At 53.2% G+C, this 22,502-nt stretch overlaps 1 protein-coding gene across 1 annotated transcript in view; it reads right to left on the reverse strand.

The window, feature by feature from the left end:
- TG (thyroglobulin) overlaps positions 1-22,502 on the reverse strand; it is a 231,540-nt gene that overhangs the window by 118,920 nt on the left and 90,118 nt on the right. The window contains exons 33-36 of the mRNA XM_062189445.1: positions 22,066-22,177; positions 21,389-21,468; positions 21,032-21,175; positions 12,046-12,108 (exon numbers count right to left, since the gene is read on the reverse strand). Of these exons, the coding sequence (XP_062045429.1) occupies positions 12,046-12,108; positions 21,032-21,175; positions 21,389-21,468; positions 22,066-22,177 (399 nt within the window). The remainder of the gene's footprint in view (positions 1-12,045; positions 12,109-21,031; positions 21,176-21,388; positions 21,469-22,065; positions 22,178-22,502) is intronic.

Here is a 22,502-nt window from a genome sequence, read left to right on the forward strand (position 1 = left end):
CAAACACAACTCAGAAGTTACCTGCTCTGCAGGCCCTCCTAAGGCTCCTTCCTCCACCGTCACCCTAACAGTTTTTCTTCTAAGTACCAAACTATGCCTATGCTCCACTACCACTCTGTGCTGTACTGTACCTTCCTGGTAAATCAGGATCTCCTTGAGATCAGCAAAGGTTTTGCCTCAGTGTTCACTGAATGTTCAAGACCTATCATGGTACCGTGAGAAAAACACTAACAACAGAAGTAGAAACAGCCACAGCCTGTGCTTATTAAGTATGCACTGCAGCCCAACAGGAAGAACATTATCCCTGTTTTCCAGGAACTACCCCATGAATAAGTATGTACTGCATGAATTACATAATGAAGTCCTTAATCAATGGGCACTAATTCTTTACACTTTCATCTCTACAAAGATGAAGATGATTGTTCACATACTTAAGGCCTCAATAAATAATTACTGAATAAATTCACAAATTGATTTATTAATCACAGAGGAAGCAACTAATAGGAAGTTGATAGAGATCATATCTCACTTTCACGCGTTGCCTCTCAGTGTGTAAAACACTTTCATTTGTACTGTAAGAATCCTAAGTACAACACGTCAGGTACTGTCACTGTCACCATTGTGCAGAGGACTAAGCTGAGGCTCAGAGGTGCCACACAGCACACTCAGCATCACAGCGCACGACTTCCCACCAGCACGTTGTCCAAAGTGCCCCTCTCCAGGTCCTACTCTAGAACAGCTTGTGCTTCTCCTTGTGACTCGGCTGACGTCTCCTAAAGCGGTGGCCTTTAGTGGTGTGCCCATTCCGGGCAGAAGTTTCCAGAGACATTGAGGGTTCTGCAGCTGTTGGGGTTGTGAGCTTGTGGGCTGGTGAGTAATCATCTTTCATGCTAACTTCAAAAGCACTCCCAGGGAAACGTCTAATTAAGAGGAAACACCACACACATGAAACCAGACTTGGATCTAGACCCCCCCATGTCCTCATGAAAAATTACTAAGTTCATCACAAGCAAAATTCCAAGTGGGAGAAATTCAAAGGCTTAGACAGAATCTGTTTCTAAGAAGTCTGATTTCCTTTCAAGTGAACACCACTCTCCCGCCAAGCTGCCCCAACTCCCAAAGGCTTCCTGGAGCCGGCGTGGGCATGGGCTTCCTGAGAGCATCCGAACCGCTCTTTCCTGGGATCACCGTGCCGATCTTGGGTAGCCAGGCACAACTGCAGCAATCCTGTGGCACAAACGCATGCAGAACCAAGGGGTGCTGAACAGACATCCCAGGACTGCGCAGGTCTCCCCTGGAATGCTGAACAAGAGCATGGTGGGCTGTGGGAGACTGGCCTGAGCTCACAAGGCTGGCGGGGACCCAGATGGGCAGACCCCTGAGGGCAGCCGTTACCCTCTGTGCTGCACGCCCCTCTAGTCACCACAGTGGCATGGCAGCTGCTGTGGCTGTCATATACCAACTGCTGGCTATATGTGCAAGGCACCTCAGATGTGGACTTCACCCAAACATCACAGCAGTGTGGGGAAGCAGCTAACACGATGGATTCCACCTTAAGGAAACTGAGGCTCAGGGCAGAGAAGTGACTTGTCCTAGGTCATACAAGGTAGGAGCAGAGCGGGAATGGAAATGAAATCTCCCCAAAGCCATGGTCTCTGTGCCTTACAGCTTCTACTTCAGCTGAGTCCCTCTGCTGGTCTACTGGTAAGGTGATCTCAAAAACACAGGGAACAAAGCCACGTGCTGCCCATCACCAGAGCTGCGCAAACAGAAATTAACAGACACTGAGAAGTCATCTGAGCCAACCCCTTACACAACAAGGGACTTGATCACGTGTTTATAACACACTGTCACCATCTTAAATCAGCTGTTAAAATCATTCCAGCCCAAACAACCAATGGGACACCAACTGTGGGTTGCAGTCAGGGAAGGTTCCAGACACCACTGGCTGTGCAGGCTGGTCTGAGGGGCCCAAGGAAGGGCAGCCTGCTGGACAAACTTCTCCCACGTCCCTGACGATGGTCTGCATGTCTAAGAAATGAAATCTTTCTGGTTTATCCTCTCAGTAAACTGTGACCGCGCGTGGGAAAAATGTATGAAAACAGCAGTGTTTTCGCCTTAGCATGGTCTGATTGATTCCATGTGGATTGACAGGGGACACCAGCATGGCACTGGGAAGCAAAACAACAAACACTGTTCTATCCCACGCCACTCCGTGACAGCTGGCGCGATCCAGCTGAGCCAGGTGTGGGCAGGGGAAGGAAGGTGAGGCCACACCCTCTACCCCACAATTGTGACTGAGGGCATTTTTGATCCTGTGTTTTCTGACTGACTTCAGGCTGGGAAAAAAAAAAAATCTTCCCTAGCTAAGCAGGAGATTTGAAAAAAAAAAAAAAAAATTAAGGCTAAGCTTAAATAACCAAGAGCTAGGTCTTAGGTTGGCATATTTCGTTCTTGGCTTTATCTCCTTTAAAATTCATTTATGTGATGGACCAGATACAAAATAGGTGCTGTCTGGGGAGGATGTTACTGGGAGTGATGGAGTGGGCTGAGGGTCCTGTTTTCTCCAAGATTCCAAGTTCAAAGGTTTAAGATCTAGACATTCAGCAAAGAGTCTCCCAGGCTCCCTAGTACAGCTGCCCAGGTTGTGTACTGCACCACTGCAGGGGCAGCATTCACAGACGACCTATGAAAGGGCATTATAGTGCCTAACCCTGCTACTCCACACTGTCGGTCGTCACCAGGCCATAGGGCCTGTAGTCCTAACCCTGCTACTCCACACTGTCGGTCGTCACCAGGCCATAGGGCCTGTAGTCCTAACCCTGCTACTTCACACTGCCGGTCGTCACCAGGCCATAGGGCCTGTAGTCCTAACCCTGCTACTCCACACTGTCGGTCTTCACCAGGCCTTAGGACCTGTAGTCCTAACCCTGCTACTCCACACTGTCGGTCTTCACCAGGCCTTAGGACCTGTAGTCCTAACCCTGCTACTCCACACTGTCGGTCGTCACCAGGCCTTAGGACCTGTAGTCCTAACCCTGCTACTCCACACTGTCGGTCGTCACCAGACCATAGGCCCTGTAGTCCTAACCCTGCTACTCCACACTGTCGGTCGTCACCAGGCCATAGGACCTGTAGTCCTAACCCTGCTACTCCACACTGTCGGTCGTCACCATGCCTTAGGCCCTGTAGTCCTAACCCTGCTACTCCACACTGTCGGTCTTCACCAGGCCTTAGGACCTGTAGTCCTAACCCTGCTACTCCACACTGTCGGTCTTCACCAGGCCTTAGGGCCTGTAGTCCTAACCCTGCTACTCCACACTGTCGGTCTTCACCAGGCCTTAGGACCCTGTAGTCCTAACCCTGCTACTCCACACTGTTGGTCTTCACCAGGCCTTAGGACCTGTAGTCCTAACCCTGCTACTCCACACTGTCGGTCGTCACCAGACCTTAGGACCTGTAGTCCTAACCCTGCTACTCCACACTGTCGGTCGTCACCAGACCATAGGGCCTGTAGTCCTAACCCTGCTACTCCACACTGTCGGTCGTCACCAGGCCTTAGGGCCTGTAGTCCTAACCCTGCTACTCCACACTGTCGGTCTTCACCAGGCCTTAGGGCCTGTAGTCCTAACCCTGCTACTCCACACTGTCGGTCGTCACCAGGCCTTAGGACCTGTAGTCCTAACCCTGCTACTCCACACTGTCGGTCTTCACCAGGCCTTAGGACCTGTAGTCCTAACCCTGCTACTCCACACTGTTGGTCGTCACCAGGCCATAGGGCCTGTAGTCCTAACCCTGCTACTCCACACTAAGGGTCATCACCAGGCCATAGGGCCTGTAGTCCTAACCCTGCTACTCCACACTGTCGGTCATCACCAGACCATAGGGCCTGTAGTCCTAACCCTGCTACTCCACACTGTCGGTCGTCACCAGGCCATAGGGCCTGTAGTCCTAACCCTGCTACTCCACACTGTTGGTCTTCACCAGGCCTTAGGACCTGTAGTCCTAACCCTGCTACTCCACACTGTCGGTCGTCACCAGGCCATAGGACCTGTAGTCCTAACCCTGCTACTCCACACTGTTGGTCTTCACCAGGCCTTAGGACCTGTAGTCCTAACCCTGCTACTCCACACTGTCGGTTGTCACCAGGCCTTAGGACCTGTAGTCCTAACCCTGCTACTCCACACTGTCAGTCATCACCAGGCCTTAGGGCCTGTAGTCCTAACCCTGCTACTCCACACTGTCAGTCATCACCAGGCCATAGGGCCTGTAGTCCTAACCCTGCTACTCCACACTGTCGGTCGTCCCCAGGCCTTGGCAGCAATTCCACAGGGAATCTCTTCTAAGCTTCCTTACAACCTCTTGGAGGTAGGCGTCATCATCTCATTCCACGAGTGAGGCAACTCGGACTCATAAACATCCTGTAGATGGTTCAGGTCACAACCCTAAGCAGGGGCAAAGGAAGGATTCAAACCAGGTGGCCTGACCCTCTCGTCCAAATGGCTTTCACCACCCACCACTAACACCATTCACTCATTCATTCAACAAACATTAATTGAATCACACTTAACCGCTAACCCAGATCAAAGCGGAAATTGATGTTGGCATACTCAAAATGAAATAACTGTAAGTAAGTACTATGTGGCACCAACTGTATACCAGACAATTTTCTAAGTGTGAGGCATAACCATGAATCACAAAACCTAACCAGCAAATACAGGCCATGGGATCCTACAGGTGCTGAGAACACACAGTGAGGAACAGAGGGGGCCCAGGCCCCTCACGCCTGCCCTTCCAGAAAACACAGACAGCACCCAGCAGTGAGGGAGCCGAGACAACAGAGCAGGCTGAAGGGTGGACAGTGTGGCCGCGAGCTGCTTTGGATGGGTGCTCAGGGGCCCTCTGAGGAGCGACTGGGCTCAGAGCAGAGGAGGAAGAGTCAGCCTTTGTCTAGCTTGCAGTGCCCAGCACCAAGTAGGTTCTCACTAAACGCTTGCTGAACGAACAGCGAATGAATGAGGGGAGAAGCGGTGCAGGCAGGGAAAACCACAACTGTGTCGCAAACCCAGCTCCTGCCCAGCTGGCTGGCAGCTCCCTTGGCACCCTAGGGAGAAGTGAAGCCTTCGGGGCTGGGGCCAGCTTCCTCCCGAGGCCTGTCACTGCCGTGGCCCCACTTCCCACTTTCTCCTTCCCAGTCTCAGAGTCAGAGAGCAAGTCCAGGGGGTCATCAGACATGACGCTGCACGTGCAGCACACTCAGCCATGGATGACCACCTCCCGGCCCGCAGCGGCCAGTGATTAATGCGAACCCTGCGGCACGCACTGGCTCGGCAGTGGAGTTGACCACACGCCGAGTGTTGTGGCCGTTCCCTAAAAGCTCACAAGCGAAGGCAGGAGTCAGGGTGCACCAGCCTTGCCTTGCTGGGCCCTGGGATATGAAACCTGCTCTGGATAACTATGCTCATGAAAGAGGGGCAGAGTGGGCCCCATGAGCCCCTTCAGCAGTGTGTGTGTGTGCGTGTGAGCCACCTGCATATCAGACAGGTTTACACACACTAAACAGTGCTGCTGTTAGAGCCTGTCCACCCAGGCCTTCTTGCCCAAGGACTGAAAGTGCTAAGAATGTCTCGTGGGCCTTCGGGGCCAGCAGCCCGGGGACTGCAGCCAGTGTGGCGGTGCCCCTAGGCTGGCACAACCCCCTGTTTACAGCACGGCTCCACCCTCAACATATCCCCTACTGGGCACTGAAAGTGCCAGCCCCTTGGAGAGGATGCCAGAGGGTCTCTTCAGACCCCGGTCAGGGCTGAAGTGCTCCACCAGGAGGTGGTGGGGCTGCTGGGAAACGGACGGACCGCTGTCAGCCCCTTTGGCAACCACTCGGCTGAAGTCTATGCCCCATCTCAGGGCGGCCCCATCAGCGAGTGGCCACTGTGACAACATAAGAAGGTCATCCTGGTCCTGGCATCCCTCAAGGTCAGCCGAAGCCTGCCAAGAGGTCATCACCACTCCCCTCCCCTCCTGCCCAGAGCAGGGCCTTCCCCTGCACTCTCCCACCCTGGGACAGAATTCCCTACAAATCACCGGCACGCTGCAGTCCACGCCAGGGGCTGATGCCCTGACAACCTACGCAGCATCAGCTGCCATCCGCAAGGGAGGACTCTGGGTGTGGATTGCGCTCCTATCTGAGTCTCAGCTCTACCAATCTAGGGCCTGGGCCTCTCTGAAGCTTAGCTTCCAAATCTGTAGAATGGACGCCATCACGTACTCCTCACTGGGCTGTTGCAAAGATGAAAAGAGAAAACACTCTGCATAGCGATTGGCATGCTTGGCCCCCCAGTAAATGTCAGAAACATCATTCGAAAGCTCGGTTGGAACGCTGTGACTCTCTGTGCCCCATCTCCTCCTCTGTGAAGGGACAGGATGGGACTTGGGAGGCAGCGGCAGCATTCCCTGAGTGTCCCGCTCTCGCAATGCTGCGCTGTGTGCACCGTGCTCTCTTTCCTGCAAGCCTGGGCGGTGGGGCTCTCGCTGCTCACCGCCATCTCAATGGAGCCGCACACAGAGGCAGCGAGAGGCTGGGAAATCCCTGGGTGCTGCCCATGACGCCACCCGGCTTCCCTCCGTGAGATGACAGGCTCGCTCCCTGCCAGGGCCCCCGTTGTTTTCAGATCCGACATTGCTGTCTCTTGCCTTAATGGGAAGCACTTGCAGGAAAGATCAAGTGCGTTTACCAAGCCGCTGGCACAGCCCAAAGTCCAGGACAGAGGCAGAGCAGACAAGACTGGTTCCTTTCTGTCTTGTGGCCCAGAAGGCTGTCGGTGTAGCCACTGCCATTCTGTGGGTCCTGAGTCCAGCCTCTGACCCTGTCACTGAGCCATGGGCTGAGGTTAGGAGGGAGGCTGGGAAAAGCCTCCAGTCTATCTATGGGATTTATTTCAGTGGCCCCTCTAAGAGGAGTGCTTCTGAAACTGGATGGGGGCATCATGCCAATCACTCTGGGAAGGAGCTGGCATGGAGGCGACACCAGCATCCCATATAGAAGTGATGGTTCAAGTCGTGGCTGCTCCATTTCTACCCAGCTGCCGGCTAATGCTCCGGGAAGGCAGTGGAGGATGGCTCAAGTGCTGGGGTTCCTACCAGCGACCTGGGAGACCCAGATAAGAGTTCTGGGCTGCTGGCTTTGGCCTTGCCCAGAGCTGGCCATTGTGGCTATCTGGGGAGTGAACCAGCAGATGGAAGCCCCCCCCCACCCCCGACTTCTGTCACTCTGCCTTCCAAGTCAACAACAGAAATCTTTAGACAATCATCCTGGGAAGAACGGCAGCATCGGGGCTGTAGGAGGGCTGCCCAGGGAGTGACCAGGCAGGCTCCAGTGTGTGGGCCCCCATCCACCCCCCAAGCCCCCTCTCCACACTGGCTGCTGTGGGTCTTTTAAGAAGCACCACTGCCACACATCTCTCTCGCCAACAAAACAACATCCCACTGTTTTGCTTGTTTACAAAAACAAAACTTCTCCCCGGGAAGAGAGGAAAACCACAGATGACACACAGATGGTCCAATCGGCCTCATTTTCTCAAATTTAACTCGGCCGCCCCCCAGTGCTTCCTCCTCGCAGAGCACACAGCAAGCTGGGGAACAGTTTCGAAGCTCACTGTTCAAGGATCCCAGGTTCCCAAGGCCCTTGATTTTTATTCCCGGCCCTGTCCGGCCTCCTGTGGGCTCTGCAACACAGTGTGACTCAGAGGCCCCTGTGTGCCCTAGGCTGGTGCGGGTCCCTGTGGGACAGCTCACGCCATCCGCTCTGTGTGGGTTGATCCCCTCTCCTCTTGCTGTCCAACACATGAGTGCCCATCCTGGAGAGGTGAATGTGGGGGAGCCTTCCTGTACCCCCACTGGTAGCCTACTAACAACTTCACTGTGCGGATGGCTCCTGGCCGCCTCCTACACCTTCCTCCCCACTACAAGGTGAGCACCTGTGTTTGCTGGCAGGCCCTCCAGCCAAGTGAAAACCCAGGATCCATTACCCAAATGGTGCTGGTGTCTATATTCACTCCGCTGAGTTAAGCTGAAAGGAAAGACGGCCATGGCTCCTGAACACACGACCTCACATTTTGCCTGCCCTAGACTTCACTGTCACTCTTCTGCTCACTCATGTCCCCGGAGAGATCCTGCCAAGGTCAAGGGCAAACCCAGCGGGAAGTCTCTGAGAGCGCACCTTTCTTCCACAGCTCCAGTCTGTCTCTAGCTCTCATGTTCTATGCCACCCCACGCGTGGCTCTTTGCCCGCAAGACTGAACTGTTTCCTGTGTCTCGTGGCCCACGCTGTTAATGTGCCAGAAGCCTTCTCTAGAGCCGCAGAAATCAAGCCCTTGGAGCAATCCTTAGCACACAGTAGGTACTCAGCGCAGGCCTGTCAGAGCTCAGAGGTCACCTGCACCCCCATTCCATCCTTATCAACCAATCGGGTATCAGGATCCTTTCTTCAAGTCAGATTTTGAATAGGTGGCTTAGACACCCACACACACACCCACACACACACACACACCAAGATAATGGGTCTGTGGATATGTCTAGACGTCTCAGGGTCTCACTTTCCTGATTTGAAAAACAGACTCTGCTCCCACCCAACTGCCTTGTGAGCGTGAACTGATTTAGAAACGTGTGGTATATAATAAATATCTCCTTTTCTCTCTAGACAGAACGTACACAAAGACGAGCATTTTACATATGCACAGTACACACATGTCCATGTGTACGCATACACACTCACACACACACACATACACACACACACAGAATGCCCCTGACACATCAGTGCCCTGAAGGCAGGAGTATCCCCTCCCTCGATGCACATGCAAAGGCAATGCGCAAGCTCTCAAATTCCAATTCAGGCACTCGGCACAGATGGGCTGTCAGCTCTGGCACCTCTCCCGCTTCGAAATCACACTTGTTCGAGGCACATTTAAAAATACTGCACCATCTAATGCTGCCTGCGAGGCGTCAGTCTACTCAGATCCGCGGACTATGTGAATGTGAAGGGAGACACTGAGTACTCCAGCCTTTCTCTATCTCGTTGGTGAGACGAGAGCTCAGCCACGGCAGCAGGAGCACTGTGCGGCCAGCCCAGGTGCTATGCTTTGCTTCCCTTCTCCAGGGGTCAGTGCTGCCCTGGCAGCTACCAAAGCAGCCCTTATCTCTCTACTAAGTCGATCATTCTTTCTGGAAATGATTCTTATGCATGGAAACTTCTGATGGGGAGAATACACGTCCTCAGCTGGTAAGCACGCAACTGGCAACAAATGCCGGAGACTGCACTTTGGCAATCTAAACGTAGAGCCTTTAAATACAAATTTCTGGAACCCTACGATTTCACGGGGCCCAGGGAATCATCTGTACCTAGAAGGAGCTGTGGGTGCCACAGTATTCAGTATGATGAATACGGAATCACAAAAGTCAAGTGTTCAAAACTGGAAGAGTGGGCCCGGGAACTGGTGCCACCACAGGACAGCCACATGGGGCCCGAACATGCTTGCTCATCACCAGAGCGGGAGGGCTGTGGAAGTGGGAGCACACGAGGTGAGTGACTGAACGCACATGCGCGTGGCAAGAACAGTTCAGAGACAGGCAGCACTCTGGAAGGAGACACATGCTACAACACCGGGTGACACTGCCACGCTACAAATGGAGAGACTACAACCACCTCACTTACAGAAGAACCCAAGGAGAACGGAAGGGAATCCAATGTATTAACCGACATGCAGCAACTCTGAAATAACTGTGTGGGCTCCTTCTCTATTTCCACCTGGTTTGCATTTTCTCTAACTAGCAAAACCATCAAAGCACTCATCTCTTGGGGTTTATGTGTGGCCCAAATGCTTAGCACAGTGCTAAGGAGGAAATGAGTTTCCTTACAGGCTTCAAAGTTTTGAAAAGCACTCTCTCATGGCCTCTAGCTTGGCACACACCTTTCTCTTCTCTCCTTGGATGAATGTCTACGTAAGGAAGCAAAGGACTAAAAACGTCTAAATCCAAAAGATAAAAAAGAAAACAAGGGAGAAAGGAAGGAAGGAAAAGAGGGAGGGAAGAAGAGAAGGAAGGAAGGAAGGAGGAAGGGTGGGATGGGGAAGAAAGGAAGGAAGAGGAGAGGAGGGGAAGAGAGAGGAAGAGAGGGGAAGGGAGGAGAGGAGAGGAGGGGATGGGAGGAGAGGAGAGGAGGGGATGGGAGGGGAGAAGAGGAGAGGGGAGGGGAGGGGAGAAGAGGAGAGGAAAGGGAAGAGTAGAGAGAGGAGGGGAGGGAGAAGGGAGTGGAGGAGAGCAGAAGAGAAAAGAGAGGGTGGGAGGAAGGAGAAACAATGGAGAGAGGAAGTGGACAAGCATTTCAGCGTGGTTTTGGATGAAGACGAGCTGCAAGCGAGCCAGCAGGTCGGCCGAGGAACGGGACGATCCATGCCCTACAGAAGGGAGGCTCGTGTGACTGTAGGAGGTGCTGGGTGCTGTGGAAGGCAGGGGTGGTCCACAGGGTGACAGTGAGGACAGAGAGCTGCCATTCACCCACTGGCACCCCTGCGGCACCTTCTTGCTCTGATCACAATAATCCAGTACTTATCTAGAGTTCACTCCCAGTGTTGACATGACTGTAGAGGACGACGGAGGATAACCGGAAAACGGGTGATTTCCAGAGTCAAGTTCTCCCCCATCAAGATGGGAACTCCACAGTCACGCATCAAATTGACACATCCAAGCACAGCAGGATTCTCACACAACTTAGAGACAAGGATGCAGGATGAGCCAGTCTTTCAGTGCTGACAGATTGGAAAGTGGTGGCCTCTGAGGTGGGCAGAGGTGGGATGGTGACTGCCTTTGTTTGTCACCTTTGTTTTTGAAATCACAAATCTTTGGGGACTATTTGATTCATTCAACTGTTTGCACGTTTTAGGATCAAATTCAAAATGAACTGCACCCGAAGTACGGCTTGGACATACATTATCTGTTGGTCCTTGGCATTGCAGCCTTGCCCTAAGTCCTGCCTGGGCACTCTGTGACATGATAACAATAACGCTCTCCTTATAGCACCTCAGGAAGCCAGCCCCCACCATGAATGGAAAGTGCTTAGCGTGGATATTCCACAGAGACTGCTCGGGGGAAGTTACATGCATCCTACACTCACCACGGCCAAAGTCAGCTGCGCTACCGAGCGAAGCAGAGTGACGGCACCGGTCGGGGATTTTTAATACTTTCAGCCACTCCTTAGCTTTAAATAATTCCTCCCACATGAGCTGTGTTCTGTCTCCAAAGTCAGAGCCATAATGACAGGTGTCTAGAGTCCCTCAGACATCATGTCACACACCAGCCCAGTGGTGTCTGGAGCCTGAGCCAAACCTCTCATTTCCTGATGAGAGGCCGGTGCAGTGTGGCCCATGCGGGGCTGTCCCTTCCATCATACCCCCGTGCAGAACACAGGATGCCCCACTGCCCCCGCTGTCGCCCACTTCCTGCTCCATGGTGGTCACATGGAACGGGCTGATGTGACAGCCGTGACTGACGTGCAGAACGGCCGCTCCATCTGGGCTGCACCCCAGGCTCCTGGGCTCCGGGCCAGCGCGTCCTCCTTAGGTGTCACCCATACTATGTCCAGTAACTGTGAGCCCCAATTCTCTCACTGACAAGATCTGAGTTCACTCTTTGGCCGCCAATCCCACTCATCTTGCCATTGTCCCAGGGCAGTGCAGGTCTAGCCATTCATCACCAGATAGGGTGAAACAATCCTTAGAATAAAAACCCAAAGACCTGGCCCGAAGGCCCGCCTTGCCTCCAGTCAGAGGAGCAGATCTTGTCATTCCGTGAGGCACTTTTCCCACCTGCACAGCAGGTGCACTGCCTCATTTGCCCTCCCTCTGCATGTGCACAACTGAAACAAATCGGAAGTAATGACCAGAGAGCATCATGGGAGCTCTCATTGGCCAACAGAAGCAAAGGGAGAGAGGAGAAGAGGCAAACGAAGAGCAGGTGCACCTGGCAGAAAGGTCAAAGTGTCACTGGACTTACCCTTCTCCGGGAGGGACGGCAGAGTGACCAGAGGGCAAAAACTGGGAGCGTCACCTTGAGCAACTGCAAAGGAGAAGAAGGCAGGCATTTAGCTCTTTCACCTCGTTATCATGGAGTTGGACAGATGTGAATCGGACCCAAGGCAGTGAGATGAGGGCACCTGGTACCAGTCGGAATGGGCGAGGGTATTGTGAGATAACCAGCCGGCTCCCAACCGTGAAGGAAGCCTCTTCCTCGTGGCCAGGCCACTGCAGAGGGGCTGTGGGCGCAGCTGTGTGATTCTTCCCCAAGGCCACAGCTGAGGAAGGCCCCCCAGGGCAAAGACCAGGCAGCCAATCTCAACCTTGCTCTTGCACTTCTATCTACAAGTGCACATTACAGCCGCTCACATGGCATTGACCAAAGCCAAGGGTGAAGACATGTAGCCCCACCACGTGCCAGGGAACAGAGTGGAAACAGAAGGCAAACAACGATGACTGCCGCCATCACTTAGCGATTCTGTGACGTTGGGCAAGGCACTCAACCTCTCTGGGCCTCAGTTTCCACATCTGTGCAATGGGGATAGTGGTACTTGCCTCCAGAATTACTGTGGAATCACAGGAGACAAGGCCGTGTGTGACATTTGGGACTGGACCAGGCATAGGGTAAGAGCTCACCAGCTGGCAGCTGGCAATGTAGGCAGTGTGGCATGGGTGGGCAGCCTAGAACTGGGAGACAGACCTGCGCTTGAACTCAATATGCTGCTTGGGAACCAAGTGCAATGATAATCCACCTGACTACTTCTTCACCCGGTGTCAGCACTGGTAAAATTAGATTGATGTAAGAATGAAAGCAGACACCATTTCTACCCGGCAGACGGCTCACAAATGCTAATTACCTCCTCGCCCTTCCTCTTCCTTTTACTGAACATTTCTAAGCCTTCAAGGACCCATCGCTGTGTTCTCTTCCAATGGCCCAAGCAGGGCTGCCCACAGCATGTCCCTGCTCGTGGGGGGCTGCGTGCAGCGAGGTCATTGCTCAAGATGGGGCTTCAGGCTCAGTGGCCCAGGGCAAGACTTGCCTTGCCATTCCCCTGCTGTGTGATCTTGAGCAAATTACTTAACCTCTCTGTCCTCAGTTTTCTAAAAAATGAGAGTAATAGTAAGACCTCAGAGCTGTGAGGTTTTGATGAATTGATACATGTGTAGTGTGGGGCAGACAGAAAGTAAGCACTCAATAAATGCTGGCCATTATTTATCCCTAATATTGTCCTCTCACAATGACACATCCTTACGATTGTCTCTTACCCAATCTATATCCATGAAAAGCTTTGGGTCAGAGTCCTGCTCTATTCTGGTGCCCAAGGTCACTGCCTGGGGCCTCTCACACCTGCCTCTCCTGCTTTCTTCCCTTCGGTCAGGCGTGCCAAGACACAGCCTCCCTTTCAACCGCAATATGTCTTTTCCTGCTTGGTGGGACCTGCTGCCATCACTGTAAGGCTCTGGTTCTCAAACTGGAGCAGCAATGAAACCATGTGGAAGGCTTGGTAACACACACCAGACGGGACCCCACCCCAGAGGGTCTGGCTCTGCAGGCCTGGGGCAGAGCCCAAGATGTGCATTTTGAACAAACTCTGAGGCGATGCTGATGATGCTGGTCCAGGATCAGAAGCCCTGAGCTAAGGCTGCTCATATCGCTCATCCTGTTAAACACACACACACACACACACTTCCTAATAACTACCCTTCACGCTCTACTGCACCCGGCTGGCCACTTGTTGCCCTGTGTTGTTGACGTTGGTTTGTTTAAATGTCCGTCCTTCCTGGAAGGGGTTCTCAGAACAAGGGTACTGGGAGCACAGCCCTTGGAGAACAATCTGCCGTGAGGGCACACAGTGGCCTCACCCTTGGACACTGCTATGCTGCTCCTAGCAGCTGGTTTTGAAATTCCAAGCCAGCGCAGTTTGCACAGTTGCACGTTTCTGCAACACTGAGGACAGCCGCAAACTGTATAAATATCTGGTGCCCTAAGCGAACTGCAGGAGATCCAGAGGACTGCTACAGGCTGCATTTCGGCAAAGCATTTATCATACAGTTCTGCTAGCAAGAAAAAAGTGATGACATCAACAGGTGCTATTCGCCTGGGGGTGGCACTTCCTGAGCTGAGGGTTCCTCATAAGCTTCGCTGAGCCCTGGGATTCAACAGCTTCAGAGCCGCAGTCCACTGGAGGCCTGCAAGTTCTCCTGGGTACCCTCCTCCATGGGGAACTTTTCCGGAAAGCCTAGGGGAAGTGCTCAGCTAACTATGACTTGTTAAACAGACCTAGCCTCCCCGGGATTTGGGAGGTGGTGTGCTGGAGCCAGCGTGCCTGCTCCTGCCCAGCTCTGCTTTTGGCAGCAAGCTGATGCATTCAAGTGGAGCATGATGGGAGAACTTACACCACGGAGAATGGCAAACACTCAGGATACTGTGATGGTACACTGGTGAATATTGCTCTTCACCCCAGTTCTTGGCACAGCTTCTTTAACCCCTCTGAGTGGCTGGACACTTGGAGGAGCTGGAGGAGTAAGCACCAGGGCACAGCACGGGAGCCCTAGCCCCTCTTCCCACCTTGCTCTATGCCTCTCTTCCACCCAGCCATTTCTGAAACAGAGCCTTTATCATAAACCAGGAATACAAAAATAACTATTTCCTGAGTTCTGTGAGCTAGTCTAGCATTTACTGAGCACCAGGCAGGAGTTACGTGCTTCCCTGATGTAGCCAGTCATTCAGTACACAGAAAGCTCGGACTTGTGATCGGCATCTGAAGTAGGGGGCAGTACTCTGGGTTTGAGTACTTAACTGTGGGTCTGCCTTGAATTCCAGGGAGTCACAGTCAGAACTGAATGCGGGGCTGGTGCTGTGGCATAGTGGGTAAAGCTGCCATCTGCAGTGCCAGCATCCCATATGGGTGCCAGTTTGAGTCCCAGCTGATCCACTTCCGATCCAGCTCTCTGCTATGGCCTAGGAAAGCAGTAGAAGATGGCCCAAGTTCTTGGGCCCCTGCATCCACATGGGAGACCCGGAAGAAGCTCCGGGATCCTGGCTCAGATCAGTGCGGCTCCCGCTGTGGTAGCCAACTGGGGAGTGAACTAGCAGATGGAAGACCTCTCTCTCTCTCTCTCTCCGGGATCCTGGCTCAGATCAGTGTGGCTCCAGCTGTCGTAGCCAACTGGGGAGTGAACTAGCAGATGGAGGACACCTCTCTCTCTCTCTCTCTCTCTCTCTCTCTCTCTCTGCCTTGCCTTCTCTCTGTGTAACTCTTTCAAATAAATAAATAAATAAAAGAAAAAGAACTGAATGGAATCGTTCTACACAGTTAGTGTCCAGGGGTTGGAGGACTGGTTGGTGTGGAAGAACACAGACCATGCTTCTGGAGTCAGAAGTTTTGTGAGTAACAAATACCTCTCACCCTTCCCCTTGATGGCTGTCAAACATTTGGCAGCTCAGCACCAAGCTGGGTGACAATGGGCCCCTACCTCACCAAACCTTAGGGAATTCAGTGAGATATGAGTGGAAATGCTAGGCCCGGAGCAGCAGACAGGACGGTGGGATGTGATGCTGCAGGAGGCTGAGCGCATCACTGGCCCTCCGCGTGGCATCTCGGCCTGCACAGAAGCACAGGCACAAGAGCTTGGCGTTCCCTCCGTGGGCCCCTTCCTGTGTCCAGGACTGCAACAGGCTCCATGAGCATTCGCTTAGCAAAAGAGGGGAATGGTGAGGCTCTCATTGGTTTGTTTAGAAGCCACACATGGGGCTGACACTATGGTGTAGCAGGTAATGCCGCTGCCTGCAGTGCTGGCATCCCGAAAGGGCACCGGTTCAAGTCTTGCCTGCTCTACTTCTTTTTTTTTTTTTTTTAAGATTTTTTTATTTATTTATTTGACAGGTAGAGTTACAGACAGCAAGAGGGAGAGACAGAGAAAGGTCTTCCTTCCGTTGGTTCACCGCCCAAATGGCCACCATGGCTGCACGGATCCGAAGCCAGGAGCCAGGTGCTTCCACCTGGTCTCCCATGTGCAGGCACCCAAGCACTTGGGCCATCCTCCACTGCCTTCCCGGGCCACAGCAGAGAGCTGGACTGGAAGAGGAGCAACCGGGACTAGAACCCGGCACCCATATGGGATTCCAGCACTGAAGGCGGAGGATTAGCCAAGTGAGCCACGGTGCCAGCCCTGCTCTACTTCTGATCCAGCTCTCTGCTTTGGTCTGGGAAAGCAGCAGAACATAGCTCAGGTAGTTGGCCCTTGCACCCATGTGGGAGACCCAGAGGAAGCTCCTGGCTCCTGGCTTCAGATCAGCTCAGTGCTGGCTGTTGCGGCCATCTGGGGAATGAACAAACAGATGGAAGACCTCTCTCTCTGTCTCTGCCTCTCTGTAGCCCTGCCTTTCAAATAAATACATAAATCTTTTAAAAAAATAGAAAAGAAGCCACACTTTACTTTGTAAACAAACCGAAGATCTCGCACGTCTGGTAGGCAGTGCACAGCTGTGGCCAGGACAGGCAGCCCCGGATCTCTTCAAAGAGCAGAATGTCCGGTGGCCCAGCAGGCTGCCTGGGCTCTGGGACCCTGCCGAGCACGCCGCAGTCCGCGGTGGCCCCGCACTCCCAGCCTGGCCCTCCCGACGCTGACCATTCCTGTGCTGCCCGGAAGGGGCTGCAACCAGCCTCATCAGCACTCACGACAGCTTTGTCTGAGGCTCTGCCCATCTGCGCCGAGACCACGGAACCCTGCGTTCACTTGCAGACAGAGCCACGGGCTCCGGGGAGTCCCTCCTCACTCAGTGCCCCCCTGCTCCAGGTGTGTGCCTTGCTCCTCATGGATGCTGGGAGACTGTGTGGCCCTTTGCTCTCGGAACAGAGCTGGGGCAGGAAGTTCACGCTGCAAGCACCCATGTGCAGGTCTCTTCCTCTGAGGCCCTGAGATCTGCAAGGGCAAGCACCTGCCTCCCTCAGCCCTGCAATCCACGGCTATCACAGACGGGGCCACTGCTGCTTCCCTCCGCTCCCCTCCACCTCTGCCCAGCTTTGCCCTGGGGTCACTTCTGCACAAGCCCTCAACAAACAGAATTGCTTCTTCACGCTCTGGAGAGGCACCTCCCATCCACCCCCAAGGAGCCCACCACCACAGCACGAGCCACAGGCTGGGCCTGGGAGGGGTACCCCCTTCATAGAGGGTATAAGTCTGTGCAGGACGAACACATGCTAAGTGCTTAAGAAAGGTCCCCTTTCTGTCACCTCTGTCTCCTTTGCCGCACAGTCAGCCTTTCACAGGCAGGGACTTCCACCCCTGGGGTCCCCATGGTGCCTGGCACGCAGTAGGAGCTATGTCCCGATAGCCAGGGCCCCAGCATTCATGGGCTGACAGTAACTAAGGAACACGGACGTCACTACACTAAAAGATCAAACCACACATCTGAAGCAAGGCCAAGGCCCTTCTGCGACTCTTCCTCAGAACTGCCTGGCAGAACTCTATGTCTCTTGTTCCCTTCACATTTCAGGCCCAGTAGCAGCTCTTCCCTAGCTCCCATCCAGTGTTTCTTACTGCCACGTGCATGGCTGTTCACACAAAGGCAGGGGTGGGGAAGACGTAGCAATGCCAGCTTCTGTGCTGGGGGTTTCCAGCAGAATCCCGGTGTGCCTTTTATCTCCTGGAGAAGACAGCTGGAGACTTTACCAAATGTTCAGATCCCAGCTACTGAGTATGCTTTGGCTCATCCTAACTCATAAATCAAAAGATGGTTTTGTGCTTGTCAACACGGTTCAACTGGGAGAACAGTCTGATTACAAAACCAATCTCCTTAAATGAGATTCTTTTCCACTGCCTAGGTCTTAGGAGACATAGAACCCATAGTGTTGAGACTTACCCCACCCCTGCCCACTTCTGATGTAGTGTCCCGCTACAGCCTGTCGGCACAGCCCTGCCAGCCAGCCCTCCTCTTCTGCTCTGATGTGAGGACTCCGAGCCCCTTGCACCAGAACAGCCAGAAGCCGCGTGCAGCTCAAGCTATTTCCTATCTGGGCCATGAATGGAAGAACGAGAGATGGCCACCCGTGGACCATTTTTTCTTCCTCTCCTTTCACACTTGAACACAGGAAGCAGGCAGAACACATGTAAAAGGCTGCCTGCCTTCTCGGGCATCTCCATGGCTGTAGGCCTGGGAGCCTGCAGGAGGTGGTCCGGGAGCCAGGGGACAGGATGGGCTGTAGGAGCTGTCAGCAGACATCCACCATGCCCAAGCAGAGTGGACGTCTTGTCACGTGTGCCCACAGCACTGGATGCCCGAGAGGCACTCTAGGACTCACCCATTACATTGTCGTCCATCTCATGGGTCCCTGTTCTCCTCTCCCATCCAAGTACTAACCAGGCCTGACCCTGCTTAGCTTCCAAGATCAGATGAGATGGGGCGCGTAGCCTGTTCTCCTCTCTAGGCTGGATCTGTGTAAAATAACTGCATCTCACTCATCTCATGCTTCCTCGTACCTGGCAAACACATGACCTAGTGCACACTGTAAAACCCCCGAGCTTCCAGCCTCACCAGTGAGGGCCCCAGCACCAAAATGGCTTGCTGATGGCTGGCCACTCTGCCTTAGCCTGTGCGTGCCTGGAAGGCAGGATTCAGGTCTTAGTCACACTCAGCCACAGGACGTGGGGATTTAAAGTCAGCAGGACCTGGGCCCAGACTCCACCTCTGCCGTTTACTGCTCCGGGATGTCGGGTAAGTGCCTGAACCTCCCCGAGTTCCCGTGTTCTCACCTGATGCTGGTGTGAACACTAAATGAGATGGTGCTGGGCAAGCAGCCGGCACACGGTGAGAGCCCAGCGGAGAGAGGCGGGGTTGGTAACTCCAGAGGCGGCAGAGCACGGCTGATGCTCCATCCACGTCTGTTGACCAAGAACTCCTCTGGGACTGCTCAGCTCCCTGCCCCACAGTTTTTTCTCAAAGCTCCAGAGTCCCCAGAGTGACCCCGAAGAATATATGTTGGAAAAAGCTAGTGGTTTGGGCAGTGAGATGAAAAGCACAGGGCTGATGGCGTGAGCGGGGACAAGGAGCGTGCCAGGTTCCTTTCCTTGCCAGCGCCTGTCAAGATGTTCTAGTGCTCTGTCTAATTCCCGTCCTGCTTCTGAACAGATAAATCACGCCGTACGCTCCTTTTTACCCAACTCTTCCATGAGTCATATGAAGATGGAAAATGACATTCATCAGGCGTTGGTGGGGTGAGGCGGGGAAAGGACAGATGGGGTGAGGAAGCACTGACGGGTGACAGCTCTGTCCTGAGGCCACCGGAACACTCACAGAGCTCACGGGGGACCAGCAGACACTGCCCTCCAAGCCCCGGGGGGGTTTAAGTGGGACTACATATACATGCACAGACCAGTTTTCTTCCAAACAGAAACCCAGCAAGGCTGTATATTGCATTATACAGCCCTGAGGTATTTGTTAAAATAATTCAAGATGTTAAGATGAAATGAAAAGCCAAAGGCGAGAACTCAGATCCAGTCTCAGGATGCTGAGGGCGGACACCAGCAGGAAGAGCGCGCTCAGCCTGGTAACCATCAACTCCCAATCTGTCACGAAGCAGAGGAAGCTGGCGGGGCTGGTGGGCTCATGAACGAGCTCCCAGCGCCAGGCTCGGCCCAGAGGCCCTGTCTGGATCTTTCAGGTTGGAGGTGGCCTCAGAATAAGGGGCCAAACCACCAGAGCTTAGGACTGTTGGTCTTTGTCTTCTTTAATTTATTAGCCACTTGCTTGTTCGTCAACTGCCTAAGGGGGAACCCAGCAGACTGCCTGTCTGGGCGTTTCAGCATCCAGCCACGAAAGGCAAGGGCAGCCCTGGAGAGGGAGAGAGTGCAGGCGCTGCGATGGGTGATGCGCCGGATGTGCACCCCACTGCTGTGGACTTCTAGGACGCCTTCCAGACCAGACTTTCCATGACCCCTTCCCAGGGCAGGGCCAAGCAAGGGCCCGCGCCCGTCTTACACTGACTCTGAGCTAAGGAGGCAGCTACTGGCGGGATGCTCAGCCTCTCTGCACCCTGAGACAGTGCTGTTGATCTTTCCAGATCTGGGACTTCCTTGTGAGGGTGCGTCTCAGACAAAGGTGGAGATGTCGCCCACTGCTCCCCAAGTCTAGCCAAGCCAGAAGTGACAGCACTAACGCGAGTCTCACTCCCTTATTTCACCCCCGGGGAAACCAAGGAAGTGGTGCAAATTCCTGAAAACAAACCCCAGCACAGCAGCGCTGAGAAGACACTGACGTCTCCTCATTTGAGAGCAGTGGCTACTCCATCACACCCCTGAAGGCCATTCATTCATTCATTCATTCCTCCATGAGCCCTAAACTGAGCTCTGGATACGGCCAAGACAGATCCAGCACACATGCCTTAAGGACCCACTCTGGACTGCCAGTCTCTAGGCCAGGAAATCCTACCTGTGTGTACCCTGTCAATTACACACTCGCTGTACCCCCTTTCCCTCCCTGAGACTAACATGGGCTACACTGTCCCAGTGAACTGACAAGATGAGAAAACTATGGGACTCTGGCAGAGGACACATTTGTTGGATTTTCCTGATTAGCAACAGTACCCTCACTATCTCTTTGACACAGCCCAAGCTGGGCCAAATTCTCTCCTGAATTTAAGGGTTGAATACAACAGCCAAGCCTACAGAGCAGACCAAGGGTGACTGTGGTGCACTGAAGAAGCTGTCCACTGTTCATGCGAAATGCATCCAAGGAGCTGGCCCATTTCCATCTCAGAAAGAGATTCAGTCATCACCTTTTCCTTTGAGCCAATGAGCAGACAGCTGACTGTTCTCTTCCTACTCCAGTTACACGGGACCGGTTTCTGTTGCTTACCACCACTGTATCCTGATGTCCTTCCTAACCCAAGGGCCTCCCCCCATGCAGAACTGGGACACCATCTAGTCAGACATGCCCATGCAGCACTTGGGAGAAAGTTACTTACTGGGCTTCTGGTACCATCCAAAAGGATAGGTGCGGACTTCGGTGTTGGGAGCGCCACAGTCCAAAATACGCCAGGCTCCTCCGTTTTCCTCTGTGCATGTCTGAAGTCCCAGGCTGTTCAGAATTAGGCACGTCACCTCCCCTCCTGCAGCAAAAAATAGCCATGACCAGGAAGATGAACCCTGGAAGATTCTGACTGAATGAGAAAAATTCTGCAAATTCATTGCCCAGTAGATGTGAGGATCGCCCCTCCCCCCTCCTTGAGGAGATGCGGGGGTCCAGATAAGACTCCAGATGGGACTGCATTTCCCAGACCCTCGAGTGCTGTGTGCGGGGAGGGGGCTGTCGCTGAGATCACCTTTCAGCTGGGAAACGTTCAGAAAGCCAAAGCCGGTGCAGCACGGGTCCACGTCACATCGTCGCTCACATTCGAAGAACCTGGCGTGAGAGGAGGAAGAGCACCCCCTTTGTGGGTGGCCCAGGGACTACTGCTGGGTCGTTTCTATTTGGGGGGCCATTTCTTATGACTACCTACGTGGGAGGCGTTCGGACCAATGTGCACGAGCGGATCCCTGGCTATGAGGTTCTTTCTGAAGACAACATTCCACTCTTTTCTCAGGAATGTCACGTTGCCACCCTTCATTCACTGGCTCAGCCACTCATCAAGCATATATCCTGTGCCTGTCACATGCCAGGCTCCAGGCCAAGATGACCCCGGATCTCGAGTGTCCTCCAATCCTCTTGAACAGATCAAGGTCACTGTCATGATTGTCATAACAAAGCTCAATGTGTCTCTTTTCTCGGCTGAATGGAGGCTCTGGGCTAAACTCTGTTAAGTATCAGGAATCTATCTTAGCTAAAGTTTAGATATGGTAACCTCCTTATTATCTACTTCCCCCTCAGTTTTGTGTTTTATAGAATTTTTTCCTTTGTTTTTTTTAAGTCTTTTGCCTTGAATTTTTATTGTGTTGTCTTCGCTATGGAAGCAGAGTGGCCTTAGCAGTAGATTTCAGGGCTAGAGCAGAAGTAACTCACCCATTGGAAATGGATTTTTCAGACATGGCTACTTTATCTCTAATGGAAATCCCCGACACTTTCTGGAATGGCAGGCGTGTGTAGAAGTTTTTCACTTTATCTGCCAGCACAGCTACACAAGGGAAGAAAGAAATGATATTGTTTAAAGAAATATGCACTGTGTCCATGAAAATATAGACAAAGGAGCAAAAAAAGTCAGACTGACAGCCTCTGCTCAAAGAATATTAAACTCGTGTTACTCTTGGCTCCTGTCCCAAATCTCACCAAACTAATAATAAAGGGATTCTGGTAAAGGCACAGCCTCATAAAGGACAGAGAATAGGAGAGGGGAACGCAGCAAGAAATCTGGGAGCTAGCAAGCATGCAGAGAAGCACAAACTGGCTTAATCACCCCCCAATTAGCCGACTCCCCGTTTCCATGGGAAGAACCAAGACGC

This window comes from Lepus europaeus, chromosome 4 (genome assembly GCF_033115175.1).
Source record: "Lepus europaeus isolate LE1 chromosome 4, mLepTim1.pri, whole genome shotgun sequence".
In the NCBI taxonomy this organism is placed as follows: Eukaryota; Metazoa; Chordata; class Mammalia; order Lagomorpha; family Leporidae; genus Lepus; species Lepus europaeus.